General features: G+C 37.1%; 1 protein-coding gene across 1 annotated transcript; it reads left to right on the forward strand.

Annotated features, from left to right (window-relative positions):
- The first annotated feature begins 4,839 nt into the window (after positions 1-4,839).
- On the forward strand, positions 4,840-7,572 carry LOC118499679 (prorelaxin-like). Its single transcript, XM_036021670.1, has 2 exons — positions 4,840-5,241; positions 7,050-7,572. Exons 1-2 carry the CDS (start codon positions 5,013-5,015, stop codon positions 7,388-7,390), a joined length of 570 nt encoding a protein of 189 aa, XP_035877563.1. The 5' UTR covers positions 4,840-5,012; the 3' UTR covers positions 7,391-7,572.
- Positions 7,573-17,204: the final 9,632 nt, after the last annotated feature.

Consider the following 17,204-nt stretch of genomic DNA (forward strand, 5'->3'; position numbering starts at 1 on the left):
TATATTCAAATAACTATAGTGTCAGATGGGTACTTGACTTGCCAGGGAGAATCTTAAGTTAAATAAATGTCTAGTCACTATGTTATACACCTGAAACTAATATATTAGATGTCAACTGTAATTAAAAATAAAAATATTTTTTTATAAAAAGAAAAGACCCTGGTAACCAAGGGACCACCTCCTCAGAACAGGAGGATTGAGTCCTGAACCATTACCCAGTTTCTGTATGGGATGCAGGCACTTTTAAGAAGTGTGCTGGCTTTTGAAATATTTAAATATCTTATACTCTGCCAATTAAGAGCTTGACTCTAGACACCAGCCTTAAAGTAATATATTTTAGAACCCATCTAAATGCACTGTTATACTCAATATGCCAGACCATTAGCCTCATAAATTTATTTATTAAATGCATTATCATTTAGGCATGTGTAACCACTTGAATAATTCTAATAGTGTATAATTTTAATAGTGTAAATGAAACTATTCTATTGCTTTAATCCAGGGTTTCTCAACATTGGCACATTTGGGACCAGATAATCCTTTGTGGTGGGGGCTGTCCTGTGTATTATAGTACAATTATGTTTACTGGCATACCTGTGCTCTACACACCAGATGCCAATAGAACCCCTTCTATACCAGTTAGACAACCAAAGATATCTCCAAATCATCCCTAGTTGAACATCACTGTTTTGAATGTATAGTTCAATTTAGACTTTGTTCTATCTTTTTTAGAAATGTATTTTTTTCCTAAGAGTGATGAATCACCACTACTTTTTAGCTTCCCAGCTACACAAAATTAACATGATTTTTGAGATTGTTGGTGACGCTAGCAACATAAAATGCTGATTTAAAAGGTACTCAGCTTAATTTGCCTAATCAATTGCAAAGAAAATTATGTATCTAGGCAAGGATTCTGAACACACATTTGCAAGAAATATTTATTTAACCCAAATATTTGAAAAGTAAAAAATAAAGACATTTAAATTTTTAAAAAATAGGTACTCAGTTTATATGGCAACATTTCCACTATTATTTACTCTTTAAGTTCTAAGACTTTCTATTTCACCTGCTTTTCAGTAACCATAGTAAGAGGTGACTGGCAGAAAAGAGTGAACAATAAAAAGGTATTAGAGTTTTAAAATACATTCCAGAAAGTTTATCTGTAAAACTAAAACTGTCAACACTTTCTAAAATAAATCTTTTCATTTTAAAACTATTTTATTAGGGCTCCAGTTTCTCATTTACTTAATTAGTTTGGAATTGTATGAAAAATATTAACCGCAAACATTCCACTTTTCAATTGTTTTGGCAATGTTCATGTCTTATATGTTCAAGTACCAAACTTTGATAGGTGTTTTGTCATATACTAAATTAAAATATTCCTCTTACGGTTTGAACATAACATTATAGGTATTTTTCTTTATGTTCTATTATTTTTATTAACTTATTTCTCAAGCCCCAAATTTTCAAAGGGCAGGCAGGAAAAGCCCATGTCGCTTCACAGAGATCTTAATTAGGGCAGGATTTTAGAACTGGTATTTTAAACTTGTTGATTTGTGCTTAGTGCATTAAAGAGTCACAAAAGGTGCCATTCATCCTCAAAGAATAAAGGCGTATGTTATATATGTGTGTATGTTAATTATGAAAATCCAAATTATGGTTAATTTTCAAAAATAATATGTCATTGCTGTGTTGATTGTTAAGTAGACACTAAGGGGACATGAAACTTCCATGTGATAAAAAAGGCATTTAACTTGATATCTGAAGTCTTTGCTTGAATCCCACCACAGACTCTTATTGTACGATTTTGGGCCAAGTACTTCTGAGTATTATCTGTAAAATGCGGTAAATACCTGTGTAACCTGATTGTTGTATGGGCAGAATGAAATCATGTTTGTAAAATTTCTCAGCAAACTATGTTTGATATCCAAGTGTTAGGGGCCCAGGCTCTAAAGAAACATAGTCTCAGTTTGAACCCTCACTTCACCATTTACCAGACCTAAACATGTGACTGAATCTTCATTCCTCCATCACCTCACCTGTAGTTTAGTGATACTAACATTACTCAGTTCAGACTACTGCTGAGAGGGATGAAAATGAAATAATGCAGATAAAATATTTGGCAGATAATACGTACTCAGTATTTCCAAATATTATTGTTCTATGTTCAATGACATCCTCCAAACCATATTCCTTATCTATTGCTATTTTCACTCTACCCTATTAAATTAATGAGTTCTATTCTACAAAGGAGAAACTGATAGCTGATGGCAAACCCTTCTCTATTAAGCAGTTGGCTGTATACCTTATTTCTCAAAAAATGACTATTTCTCTTTTAAATAATCTTTATTACATTTTTTCCATTATCCTTTTTTCTATGAACACAGTGAACATTCTTGAGAACTAAAACTAGATAAGGCACCATCCTTGATTTGTTCATTTGGGTGACGATACTTCACACACACAAAAAGGCAGAAATTCAACTAACATTTAGTTACGCACGAAACAAATGATATTTACTGAAAAGAGTAAAACTGACATTGAGGCTATCCTGGAAAATGAAGAATGCGAGGTATCTGGACCTGCAGACAAGAAAACCAAAAGCAGGGAAATAGGGTATTCAGATAAATAAATTTAATTTTTTAAAAATTGGCTAAAACCACCCTGGCTGGCGTAGCTCAGTGGATTGAGCGCCGGCTGGGAACCAAAGTGTCCCAGGTTCGATTCCCAGCCAGGGTACATGCCTGGGTTGCAGGCCATAACCCCCAGCAACCGCACATTGAAGTTTCTCTGTCTCTCTCTCTCTATCTCACTCCATTCCCTCTCTAAAAATAAATAAATGAAATCTTTTTTAAAAAATTGGCTAAAACCTTAGACAAGTTACAAAACATATTTCCCTTTCCATAATACAAATTTATTTTTTGCCATATTAATAGCATATCCTTATAGTACCAACATCAGTTCTTTATAAGATATTTAAAGTATTGCATAACCTATTTATGCTATAAAGACTGGTACAGTTAGGAATTTTAATTTTAATAATTTTTCAGGATTGTATAAGTAACAAATTCAAAGAAATTATTCCCCAAATCTTTCATCAAATTCTTGTTCCTCATCCTCTCTGACCTACCCTGATAATCAGAGAATGGCAGAGTACTTTGTGCTCCTGGACTTCCAGCATAAATATCTCAAGAATTCAATTCTGCAGAATTAAGTTGGGGGAAGAGGTCACTGGGAATAAGCTGAATGAATAGGGAAGTCATATCAAACATACTTCTCAACAGGTTATAACTTTCTATCACACACATCCCTACCAGCAGGTACCTAAGTCATACAAACCTAGGGTGGGGTGGCTATGGAGGGGATGGTATAAGGTTTGTCTGGTCTAGCTTTCCTGCCACCTTCATCACTACGATTGCACATACTGGGTACAGCAAAAGAGAAATATGCCAGTGCATGTAATATTTTTGCATACTATCACCATAAGATACATAATTCCTTGCTTCTTGTTAACTTAGTCTTTTTTATTTTTTTGCCTATCAAGCCCACTGCTTTTTTTATTACTCTAAAAGTTCTTGAAATTTTGAAATATCCTTACTTTTTAAAACCTCTAAAGATAAGGCTGTGTGAAAATTACTGATATCTTTCTTACTGTACTTTTTTGAAGCAATATATAATTTAATATTCCTATATTTACTGACTCCACATCCATTAGAAAAACTACGTAATCTTTCTAATTCTGTAATTTCCAGAGTATACCAGGGGAAGACTTCGCAATTAAATGTTGACAAAACATTTTGTGGACAAAAGAAAGATTCCAATTGCATATATATAATTATCTTACATAGCAATGTGTATCATATTTAAAAAGAAAATCTTTGGTTACATTTTTGCTATTCCTGGAAAGCAACATGTATTTTGAAACTGATTTAAGAGCTACACATGACTTCCAGGCCATATGTTTAATGACTATTCTATATTCAACTCTTGGTTTTTCCTATCAAACCCTATTTTATCTAATGATAACCCTATGTTATCCAGAGAATGTTTCTAACCAATTAAAGTAAAAAGGTTTGTATCATTGAAAAAAAATTATCTCACCAAATATAGCAAACATAAAACACAGTAAAAGAAGAAAAATCACCATGGTTTTTGTGCTGTAATGTTCTACCAAAATATTCTTCCTGGAATCATGCGATTCCAACACTTTTTTTCCTTTTCTTTTCTGGTTTGTTTGCATGTGTGTACATGTTGTTCTCCAGTCTCTAGATAAAGAACACAATCTCAAATTAAACTATTTAAGAAATTGGTTACTATCAAACTACTTCCCAGAGGAGTTGAAGGAAAATCAGTGGAGAAAGTGCGTAGCAAACTTAAGACACTGTAAAAGTTTAAAGTGGTGCATTGAGAATTTTAATGTTTCTACTACAATTTAGATAAAAATTAATCAGCTTTCCCTCTCTTGTCAGCAATTTATCATTACATTCATTATATTTTTATGGATTGATATACCACATACTATACTAATTAATCTAACTATAATCTTATTTAGATTTAGCATCACATGTTCATGCTGGAAAACTCTAGGTTGTGAGAATATGAATGATTTCTATTTTATTTTTGTTGAGAAAATTTAGTGTAATGGCCAGCCTAGCTTTATAATAAAGGGAAGACTTCAAATATTGACTAACTTCACGTAAGTATACAAAATGGCTTGAGAATAAGAAAAAGAAAAAATACAGCTGTAAGAGAGCCAAGGACAGAAAGATGGGCAAATGGAGAAAAGGTTGGAAGAATAAATAAGAGCTGAGGGAGGGGGTGCTGGGGGTGGATTGAAAGGAGGTGGGTGGGGAAAGGGGTGGAGCTTGGACCATTGACTCAAGGTTTAAGTGGTAGCCCAGGGGTATATAAAAGCTTAGTGCAACCAAGGGAAAGCAGCCAGAAGTCCAGGATTGGCACACAGGCAGAGGCTCATAGACAGCAGCAGCTGCAATCTCTAAACAAAGACTAAAATGCCTAGAGCAGGAGAGAGTGGGACCAGGTTGCTGCGTCTGTTCTTGTTCCACTTGCTAGGAACTTGGCTTCTACTGAGCCAACTTCCAAGAGAGATCCAAGGCCAGAAAGGGGAAATTTTTATTACATGCAACCGCGAATTCGTCCGTTTCTTCATCCATGTCTGTGGCACTCACGTGTGGGCAGAGGAAATGAAGCAGCGTAAACCAATATCTGAACCATCTGCAGGTGAGAGCTGCTGGTGCCTAAAAGTTTGGGTATTCCCATATAATTTGATTTTCCTAGTAAGGGTCTCACTGGGGATCTCACCAGAGTAAGGGAAAGCCGTGGGAACAGTCTCATCTGAGGCATTTGGTACCTTTCACCTCCTGGCCACCAGCGTGACTCCTTCGGGAGAAGGAAGAAGCCACAGAAGAGGTAATGCTGCCCAAAGACCCATAAAGGGCGGGGAGAACTGGGACCAGACCCCAGAGTCAAGGTCTGGTAGAGCTATTGGCTGGAGCAACTGGCCAGGGCATCTTGAGAGGACAAGGGTAAGTGAGGTATGAGCTGATTATCAAGTGTGTCTGTGGCAGAACTCAGGAGACCTCCCATAAGGTCCTGGAGTGGTAAACATGGAGGGTTTTGGATTTAACGACTCTCTTCCTTTGCAAAAATAAAAAGCTAGGCCATGGCCCATGCCACCGAAAATCTCCTCTTTTGTTTTAATTTTTTTTTTTGGTAAACTTCACCAAAGGGGAGAGCCTAGCTTCCTACAGTTTTGAACTGTGTCTTGAAGTTCAATTTTTGAGAGAAGGGATTAGAGAGAAAGAAAAGGGCCTGGTCCCCTTCAGGAGAAAATGAAAGGGACTCTTGGTCAAAGGAAGTTTGCTTTTCAGACAAAAACTGCTAAACTACTAATTTAGTTGCAGAATCACCTCCCAAAATTCAGGTTTGTGTATTAATGTGCTAGTAGGCCAAGAGATTGAGACACTGGTTTTTGGAGACAGAAAGGTTTCTTCGATTTGACTGACATAAGAGGATGGGAGAGCAAGATCTCTCAAATCCATCTCTCTCTAAAAGCAAAAGTAGGGAGCTTTTATGTGGCTAGGGAGTAGAGGAGGAAGAATTCCAGGGAACTGAGAGAGAAGTTTGTTGAGAGAAGTTCTTTAATCACAGATGGTGCTTTTTCATATGAGACTCCTGGGCATCAGCAGCTGGTCACAGCTACCTTGAAGACATGTTTTCCTTCGGCAAACAAACTCATAAATTCTCCTAGTGACCCTGAAGCTATCTCATGCTTAACAAAGAGATAGTACATCAGCAACTTATGAGTATATTCATGAAAACAAAAGGAATTGAGCAAGAAAAGTGGTTAACATATCAACAAAGGCCTGATTAAGAATTAAATTATTTAATTTCAGCTGCCAAAAATACTAAGGGCATTAAAATTATAAGGGGCCCAGCTACAATTTGGAGTAAATACTCTGTGAAAAAGAAATTGTTAAATAGTAGATATATCAGGAAGTCAAAGACTGGCATCGCCTATCTAAGATATTAGAGCAGTTGAAAATTCTGCCATTTTAACTTTATCTTGAAGCAGTTATTTTCCACCATGGAATATTTGACAGTTTAAAATAATTAATATACTCCTCAAGGGTTGTTATCATAACTCAGAGCTTACTTAACAATGGAAGAAAATTACTCAGGAAAGAAGAATTAACATGGTCAAACTGACTGTTTTTGATGAACAAGATGTGACTTCAGATATGTCAGGTAGAGTCAAAGGGCTTTGATGAAAGCACTGAAGGGGCATAAGGTGAGGAAACAGATGGTCCAAGTGGAATGAAGCACTACAGCATTAGCAACGTTGTAGAACTTTAAGCTGCCCAACTATAATAAACTAAATTGTTTAGATATAAGGATACTTGCTGATTGTTTTTGATATTTAATTTTACTGAGACCATGCTTTTCTTTTATGTCTATGCAAAATTTTATAGTTTTCCTGATGTTCATTGACATGAATATTTCCCCCTCCCCTTCTCTTTTTAACTTAGAAATCATGACATTTTCCACCACCAGAAATGAAGAAAACTTAAACACAGTAACAGAATTGATTCCTACTTTGCCACAGAAACAGAAGAGAACATTGGATGAGAGGCATCCAGTATTGAAAGAGATACTACAACAGGATGCATCAGAGGATACAAATCTTAATTTTGAAGAACTCAAGAAAAACAGGTTCCATGCTACTGGAGCAGGAAAAAAAAATCTTTCAGAATTAAAAAATGTACAGTTAATTAAACATTTACTTAAAAAGAGGCAAGCCCCTTACCTACTATCTACCAAGTGTTGTTCTGTAGGCTGTACCAAGAGAGAGGTGGCCCATTTCTGCTGAGATGAAGCTAATTGTGTATTTCATCCTATGTGCACATGTATTCTCAATGGCATATTCACAGATGCCTTCGTCACCCCACTGATCATTAGAATATGAAAAATCATAATTAGTGTTTGGCTTTTTAATTTTGTGAGAAGGTATTCCTACCATTATTGTAGTTTCTGCTAATAAACACTTTAATGCTAAAAAGTATTTTTGTCTTTTTTATTAATAGTATAATTATATTAATTGCTTTTTAACACTGATAACTTAAAATAGCAATAAAAATCTTTAAACACACAAACAACTTAAAATGTTGATTCAACTAGACAGTAAAACTCTATGTCTTGCATTAGTAAGAAGGAATGTCTACTTTTGAAATCTGTATTTGATAAGTTATGATCTGTCACCCACTTTTTTTCTCTAGATCTAATACCCAAATGTTCTTTCACTACTTGATATTAAACACATTACTTTATAGGCAAAAAAATAAAATAAAAATAATTCAGTGTACACAATGCCTAACATTCAAAAAAGAACTAACATATCCTCACACTATTTCAAAATATTCAAGAAAAGGGAAAACTTCCAAGCTCTTTTTACAAAGTCAACTTATTCAAATTCCAAAATCAGACAAAGACACTACAAAGAAAGAAAATGATAGGTCAATATTCATGAAAAATATAAATGCAAAAATCCTCAACAAAATATTAGCAAACTGGATCCAGCAATACATCAAAAAGATCATATACTATTATCAACTGGAATTTATTCTGGGGATGCAAGGTTGAGGCAATATCTGCAAATCAATAAATGTGATAAACCACATAAACAAAATGAAGGATAGAAACTACATGACCATATCAATAAATGTAGAAAAAGCATTTGGTAAGATCCAGCACCCATTTATGATAAAAACTCTCATCAGAGTGGGAATAGAGGGAGCATACCTCAATGTAATAAAGGTCATATATGAGAAGCCCACAGTCAAGATCATACTCAATGGGCAAAAACAACAAACATTTCCTTAAGATTGGAAACAAGACAGGAATGTCTGCTTTTACCATTCTTATTCAACACAGTACTGAAAGTCCTACCCACAGAAATCAGACAAACAGAAAAAAATAAAAGGCATCCAAACTGAAAAGAAGTAAAACTGACATTATTTGTGATGACATGATACTATATAGAGAGAACCCTAAAGATCTACCAAAAGAGTACTAGAACTGATAAATAAATTCAGTAAAGTAGCAGGATACAAAACAAATATCTAGAAATCAGTTGCATTTTTATACACCAATAATGAACTATCAGAAAAACTAAGAAAACAATCCCATTTACAACTGCATAAAAAAAATAAAATACCTAGGAATAAATTTAACCAAGGAAGTAAAAGGCCTATACTCAAAAACCTGTTAGACACTGAAAAGAAACTGAAGAACATACAAATAAGTGGAAGCATATACCATGTTCATGGATAGGAAGAATTAACATCATTAGAATGTTCATACTACAATTGTAAAGGACACATGGACAAGAACAAAGGAGGTGGAAACAGGGGAGGGAGGTGGGGAGGACTGGTGTGTTGGGCTGGGGTGGGGAAAAGGCAGAAAACTGTACTTCAACGACAATAAAAAAAATTTTTTAAAGAATATTTGTCAACTTCAGTGTATAGCTTTTTGCCAAGACAGTTCATGCTTATGATTTTGTTTGCATATTAATTGTTTGCAATCCACCGGAGAGTTTTTGCCCTGCTTTATTTTTTTAAGTAACATGATTGGAACCACTTCCCCCTCCACCCATCTCTTCCCTGATCCTTCCTAAAGCTCAGAATATTGCCAAGTTAAATAAACACACTTGTTAAATTAAAAAAAATGTTCATACCACCCAAAGCAAACTATAGATGCAGTGCAATACCTATCAAGATACCAATGGTGTATTTCATAGAACTAGAACAAATCTTCCAAAAATTTATATGAAACCACAAAAGAGCCTGAATAGCCTCAGCCATCTTGAGGAAGAAGAACAAAGTTGGAGATATCAATCATACTCCCTGGTATCAAACTATACTATAAGGCCATAGTAATCAAAACAGCAATGGTACGGTCATAAAAACAGACATATAGATCAATGAACAGAACAGAAAGCCCAGAAATAAGCCCACACCCTTACAGTCAATTAATATTTGAAAAAGGAGGCAAAAACATACAATGAAATAAAGATAGTCTATTCAAATAAATGATGTTGGAAAAATTGGACAGATATGTGCAAAAAAATGAACTACACCACTTCCTTTCACCATATACAAGAATAAATTCAAAATGGATTAAAGATTTAAATGTAATACCTGAAAGAATATAAGTGATACAAAAAAACATAGTAAGAGAAATGTTTGAAATTTTACTAACCTTATTTCTCATATATCTTCTCAGGCAAGGAAAACAAACAAAAAAATAAACATGGGACTACATTAGACTAAAAAGGTTGGTTTTTTTTAAAGATTTTATTTATTTATTTATTTTTAGAGAGGGAAGGGAGGGAGAAAGAGAGAGAGAGACAGAAACATCAATGTGCAGTTGCTAGGGGCTGTGGCCTGCAACCCAGGCATGTGCCCTGACTGGGAATCGAACCTGCGATGCTTTGGTTCGCAGCCCTCACTCAATCCACTGAGCTACACCAACCAGGAATAGACTAAAAAGTTTTTGAACAGGAAAGGAAACCATAAAAAAATGAAAGGAAAACCCATTGAATAGAAGAACATATTTTCCTATGATACATCCAATAAAGGGTTAATGTCCAAAATTTATAAAGAACTCATATAACTCAACACCAAAAAAACCAAACAATCCAATTAAAAAGGGGTAAAGGATCTGAATAAACACTTCTCCAAAGGACATAAAGATAGCTAATAGCTGCAAAAAAGTGTTCAATGTCACTAATTGTTAGAGAAATGCCAACTAAAACCGCAATGAGATATCAACTCACACCTGTCAGAAATCAACAAACAACAAGTGTTGGTGAGGATGTGGAGAAAAAGGAACATTTTTGAACTGTTGGTGAGAATGCAGATTGCTGCAGCCACTGTGGAAAGCAGTATCAAGTTTCCTTAAAAAAACATAAAACTAGAACTGCCTTATGATCCAGTGATTCAATTTCTGGGAATATAACCAAAGAAATCCTAAATACTATTTTCAGAAGGATATATGCACCCCTATGTTCACTCCAGTATTATTTACAGTAGCCAAGATTTTGAAGCAGCCCAAGTGTCCAGCAGATGAGTAGATAAAAATGCTGTGGTACATACCCAATGGAATACTCCTAGGCCATAAAAAAAGAAGGAAATCTTACCCTTTGCAACATCATGGATGGACCTGGAAATTATCATGGTAAGTGAAATTAGCCAGTCAGAGAAAGACAAGTAACATATGATTTCAATTATATGTGGGATCTAATGAACAACAATAACAAAAAAAAACTTAACAAAATAGAAACAGACTTATAGATAGAGAATAGACTGATAGCTGTCAGCAGGGAGGGAAGTCAAGGGGCTGGGTGAAAAAGGCAAAGGGACTAAAGAAAAAAACTCTTAGACATGGACAATGGTATGGTGGTTACCAAAGGGAAAGGGGGTGTTGAGAGCAGGTAGAAAAGGGTATGGGGGAATAACTGATGACAGAAGGAGACTTGACTTGAGGTGGTGAACACATAGTACAATATACAGATGAGGTATTATAGAATTGTCCACCTGAAACCTATATAATTTTATTAACCAATGTCACCCCAATAAATTCAATAAAAAGAAAAAAAGAATCAAGCCAGGTTAAAGCTGTCTAAATATATGGTATCAACTCACAGAGTAACCCTATTTTGATATGACACTTTCCTTAATCTTGTCATTCTGAATCAGGAGTAGGTATTATAAGGCCAGAGACTTTTTAATTTTCTATTTCTTAACTACATGATTTTTATAACACTTTTGCTCACATTAAGGAGAAGTCAAGTCTGAATTGAGTAAATGGAATAACAGGATTTATGTCAGGAAAACACTCAGATGGGAGTATTGTCCCAAGGCACTTCCTTCTCCCTTTACTCAAAGATATTGTATACCTTCAAATACTCACCTGCCTGGGGGAGGGGTGGATCTCCCCTGTCTTGTTATTTCACTTAGAACTCCTTTTTTTGAGGTTCACCTTCATTAAAACTATACATTTCATACATATCTATCTGCTGAAGTTTTAGTATTCTGGAACTAAAACAGCACTTTCAGAGACTTGTGTTGATTAATTGAGAGTATGGAATAGAACTAGACAAGTTTTTAAAATTTTTTCAATAAATCTGCTTTAGTGTTACAAAAACAGAAACTGCTAACCTTTAAGAGGAATATCAAAAACAGCCAAAGGCTTACAGCAACTAAGTGAATGCATACTCAAGAAGCCAGTTTCAAGAGGGTAAAATACATTTGCCGTGTTTTTACTACCCTTTCCACGCAGCCTTGGTGGTGCAACAGTGCTCTTGGTCTGAAGTGTCAGCATCCTTGTCATCAGTTCCCTCTTTCAAATGGATCACATGGAGCAAACTTTATTTTCAAATTATTTTGTAAAGCTAAAGGCTACCTGAAGGGCTGGCTTCTATTTCCCCTAATACAGATTTCAGATGGGAAAAGAAGTGAGAAGTACTCATGAAATCTGCATGAAGATGGCAAAATTACATACCTACAGCTGCTTGGGCAGATATTATAGATATAAATATACTCGTATAATAGACCATCTAATGCTGGGGCAAATTTCTGTGGGAAATTAAGGCCCAAAGAACTATATGTGTATATGGGGAACTAAAAAAGACACACACATACAAAGATAAGAAGACCTCAGAAGGCTTTAATCTTTCACATTGGGCTGATCACTATGCTCAGAGCAATACTAGTTTTATAAAAAAAAAAAGCTTCAATAATAGAGAGGCAATCTTCAAAAAATAGGATAGAGAAACTTACAGTCAAGATAGTAGCATAGGTAGACGTGGCTCACCTCCTCCACAACCACATCAAAGTTACAATTAAAATATAGAATAGCCATTGCTCACGACATCAGATATCGAGTTGAATGGAAGTCTGACAACTATGGAATTAAAGAAACCACATCCATCCAGACTAGTAGGAGGGGCACAGACTCAGAACATGTGTATCCACCTCACCCACATGTGGTGGATAAAAATTCGGGAGGATACCTCAGGAGAGAGGAGTCCCAGACCCACGCCAGGACCCTCAGCCCAGGGTTCCAGTGCCAGGAAGATAAGTCCTCATAACTCCTGGCTGCAAAAACCAGTGGGAATTGAGTCAGTGGAAGAAACTGCTGGAACTCCAAGCAGTTCCTCCAAAAGAACTTACACATGGACTCACCTATTCAGATTCACTCCTTCTGAGCTCCAGCACGAGAGTAGCAGATTGAAAGGCATCAGTGATATACAAGGAGAAACAGAAGTGTCTGGCGTCAAACAGATACCACATTCCCTTTTCTAAACCATCCCCCAACAGAGCCAGCAAGCTGGTGCCATATCAGAGACTTCATCAATCTGGTTAACACTATTTGATCCACCTTGGAGATTCCCAAAGACTCTGTCCCACCCAACCTGGAGGCCCACCCAAACTGTATTTCTGTATGAATGGCTGGTCTTGGCTCATAATTTACAACTTCCTAAATCCTATCAAATAAGCAACAGTTGGCCTTAGTGAGCCCCAGGCCCAGCACTAGCAGTAGCAGCCTAGATTCACAGCTTGACTTCACCTGGGAATCTCCATGACCAGCACAAGTAGAGCATCTTAGATTGCTTTATACCTCAAGCAGGGTGGCCCCAGGGAAAACACAGGTGGAGAATGACATTGGCCTGCATCACCTGGGAAACGCCACGGCCAAGGCACCCAGTGCACAGCTTCAGACCACATCAGAGCACCACCACCCTGCCCTGCACAGCTGATCCTCCTTGAAGAACAGAAGTTGGCGGTAAGTGGGTGCAGCCAATCCTTGCAGCTGACTGGCCTGTGTAATCCCTCCCATTGATCTTCCAACAACAACCAAGGCTCAGCTACAAGAGGAGAGTTACTCAGCCCACATGAAGGGTATACTTCAAGTACCCAGCTAGGGTATAGGGGAGGCTGTGTCACTGGACCCTACAGGATACATACTACATAGGCACTTGGGCAACACTACCAAGACAGTCAAAGCAGCTCTACCTAATACATAGAAACAAGTACAGGGAGGCTGACAAAATAAGAAGAAAAAGAAACATGGCCTAAATGAAAGAACAGATCAAAACTCCAGAAAAAGAACTAAAGGAAATGGAGATAAGCCATCTATCAGAGGCAGAGCTCAAAACACTGCTTACAAGGATTCTCAAGGAACTTAGTGAGGACCTCAGCAGCATAAAAAAGATCCAGCCAGAAACAAAGAATTCACTAATTGAAATAAAGAACAATTTATAGTGAAACAACAGTAGGGTAGTTGAAGCCAAGAATAAAATCAATGATTTGTAACATATGGAAGTAAAAAACATCCAATCAGAACAACAAAAAGAAAAAGGAATCCAAAAAAATGAGGAGAGTATAAGTATCCTCTGTGACAACTTCAAGAGGACCAACATTTTCACATTACAGGGGTACCAGAGGAGAAGAGCAAGATATTGGAAATCTGAAAAAATAACAAAGGAAAACTTCCCTAATTTGGTGAAGGAAATAGACATGCAAGTCCAGCAAGCACAGAGATCAAAACCATGAATGATAAAATGGCAAAAAATACCAATCTATCAACAATTGAATCTAAAAAAACAAACTAAGCAAATAAGAACAGAGACGGAATCATGGATACAGAGAGTGTTTTGATGGTTGTCAGATAGGATGGGTAATGTGGGGGAATGGGTGAAGAGGTAAGGGGCTTAAGAAGTACAAATGGGTAGTTACAGAGTATCCATGGGGATGTCAAGTCCAGTGTAGGAAATGGGTAAGCCAAACAACTTATATGTATGACCCATGCACACTTACAACTGTGGGGGGATTGCCTCAGGGAATGGGGGTGCTGTGTGGGTGTGGGGCAAAGGAGGGAAAGTCAGGACAACTTTCATAGCATGGTGAATAAAATAATTTTTAAAAATAGGATTGCCGTTTTTTCAAATGCCTCACTTTTAACAAGAAGACAGAAAGCATAAAAGAAATGGTAAAATATAGCCCATTAGAATGAAAAAAATGAATTGATAGAAAAATCTCTGATGAAGCCCTCTCATGGGACTTGCTAAATAACTCTTTATTTTTTCCTTTTTTATAAATATATTTTATTGATTATGCTACTACAATTGTCCCATTTATTTTTCCCCTTTATTCCCCTTTACCCTGTACCCCCATCCCACCAGCATTCCCCCTCTTTAGTTCATGCCCATGGATTGTACATATAAGTTCTTCGGCTTCTTCCTTTCCTATATACCATTCTTAACCTCCCGTTGTCAATTTTGTACCTACCAACTATGCTTCTTATTCCCTGGAACTTTTCCTCCATTCTCCACCTACCTCCTCCCTGCTGATAACCCTATATGTGACCTCTATTTCTGTGATTCTGCTTCTGTTCTAGCCATTTGCTTAGTTTTTCTTTTGTGGTTTTTTTTTAAAGTTCAGTTGTTGATATTTGTGAGTTTGTTGTCATTTTACTGTTCCTAGTTTTGATCTTCTTCTTTTTCCTAGTAAGTCCTTTTAACATTTCATATAAGAAGGGCTTGGTGATGATGAACTCCTTTAACTTGACCTTATCTGGGAAGCAACCTTATCTGGGGAGCACTTTATCTGCCCTTCCTTCTAAATGATAGCTTTGCTGGATAGAGTAATATTGGAGGTAGGTCCTTGTCTTTCATGACTTTGAATACTTCTTTCCATCCCCTTCTTGCCTGTCAGGTTTCTTTTGAGAAATCAGCTGACAGTCTTATGGGAACTCCTTTGTAGGTAACTGACTCCTTTTCTCTTGCTGCTTTTAAGATTCTCTCCTTATCTTAATCTTGACTAACTTAATTATGATGTGCCTTGGTGTGTGTTTCTTTGGGTCCAATTTCTTTGGGACTCTGAGCTTCCTGGACTTCCTGGAAGCCTATTTGCTTTGCCAGGTTAGGGAAGTTCTCCTTCATTATTTTTTCAAATAAGTTTTCACTTTCTTGCTCTTTCTCTTCTCCTCTGGCACCACTACGATTTCCATGTAAAAACATTTAAAGTTGTCCCAGAGGTTCCTAAGCCTCTCCTCATTTTTTTTGAATCCATGTTTCTTCATTCTGTTCCAATTGGATGTTTATTTCTTCCTTCTGGTCCAAATTGTTGATTTGAGTCCCAGCTTTGTCCCCTTCACTGTTGGCTCCCTGTAGATTTTTCTTTATTTCAATTTGTATAGCCTTCCCTTCTTCCTTTATTTTGTGGCCATACTCAGTCATTTCTGTGAGCGCCCTGATTACCAGTGTTTTGAACTCTGCATCTGATAGGTTGGCTATTTCCTTGTCCCTTAGTTCTTTTTCTAAAGTTTTGATCTGTTCTTTCATTTGGGCCATATTTCTTTGCCTTGGCACACCTGTTACATTGTAAGGAGTGGAGCCTTAGGTGTTTGCCAGAGCAGGACAAACTACATTGCAATGTTGTGATGCAGTATGTGGGAGAGGGAACAATGCCATCTGTTCAGCTCTTGTCTAGCTTTCAGTCACTTCCCCCACTATGCACAAGTGAATTGTGCCCTTTCAGGTGCTGTCCTAGTGCTGATTCCTAGGTGAGTGGCCTTGTGTACGTTCTAGGACCCTGTGGGTCCCTCCAACAGACTCTTCTGTGAGACTGGGATTTTCTCCCACCACCACAACCCCCACAGATTTTTACAGCTAGAGGTTTTGAGGCTTTCTTTTCCTGTGCTGGAACCCTCGGTTGCATGGTGTGTCTCGCTTCCCAGTTGTTCCTCAAGGTTTATCTGCATGCAAATGTGGGACTGCCTGGTCTGCCAGCCACTGTCTTGCCACATGCCCTCTCCATTCACAGTGCCTGTCTCTGCCCCTTCTATCAGTCTGAATGAATATTTCTTCTTTAACTCCTTGGTTGTTGGACTTCCATACAGTTCAATTTTCTGGCAGTTCTGGTTGGTGTTGCTTTTAAATTGGTTGTTGTCCTTCTTTTGGTTGTATGAGGATGCAAAGTGTATCTACCTATGCCTCCATATTGGCCAGAAGCTGCCCCAACTTCAGTTTTAACAAACTGATATAAATCCAAGTTCTGTCACCTATTTGGGAATTTAGCATAAGATATCATTCTGATATTATTCTAATGGGGATACCTTAACCTGTGTTTGATACCCCAAATCACCGAAGCATTAGGTCTGCAGGACATACAGTTTTCATTGACTCCCACCATGACATCTACTACCCTAGCCTGCATCGTCCCACTAGTTTAGGTGCTTGTCTGTCTTGCTGTGGTTAGGAGAACTTTGCAAAGTATGCTTGTTTTTCTGCTCAGGCTCTTATTTACCTAAGTGTACCACACAGTCACCCCTTCTGACATCTGCCTCTCCAGAGCAAGCCACTTAACACTATACATCAGTAATCTGTCTTTTAGTACTCAAGGCCTTCAACCTCTGTCTAGTATAAAGAGAATATCTATGTATCTATATCTCTGTTTCTCTTGCCCATTGTGGACATGTGCATAATTTGTGGCTAACACATATTTACAGGTTATGGGAAGAGAAACTAAGACGATTCTGCTTTCTGCCCTACAAAAGTACATCAGGTAGGGAAATACTATGGCTCTGGATATTTAATTTGAATTTGTGGGAAGGTAGGAGGG

The sequence above is a fragment of the Phyllostomus discolor genome, chromosome 3 (genome assembly GCF_004126475.2).
Source record: "Phyllostomus discolor isolate MPI-MPIP mPhyDis1 chromosome 3, mPhyDis1.pri.v3, whole genome shotgun sequence".
Classification (NCBI taxonomy): domain Eukaryota; kingdom Metazoa; phylum Chordata; class Mammalia; order Chiroptera; family Phyllostomidae; genus Phyllostomus; species Phyllostomus discolor.

Excerpts from the sequence above, each read along its gene's own strand:
- LOC118499679 (XM_036021670.1), top strand. The coding sequence starts at position 5,013 with ATGCCTAGAGCAGGAGAGAGTGGGACCAGGTTGCTGCGTCTGTTCTTG. Across the intron at positions 5,242-7,049 it reads AATATCTGAACCATCTGCAG|AAATCATGACATTTTCCACC; the intron begins GTGAGAGCTGCT and ends TTTTTAACTTAG.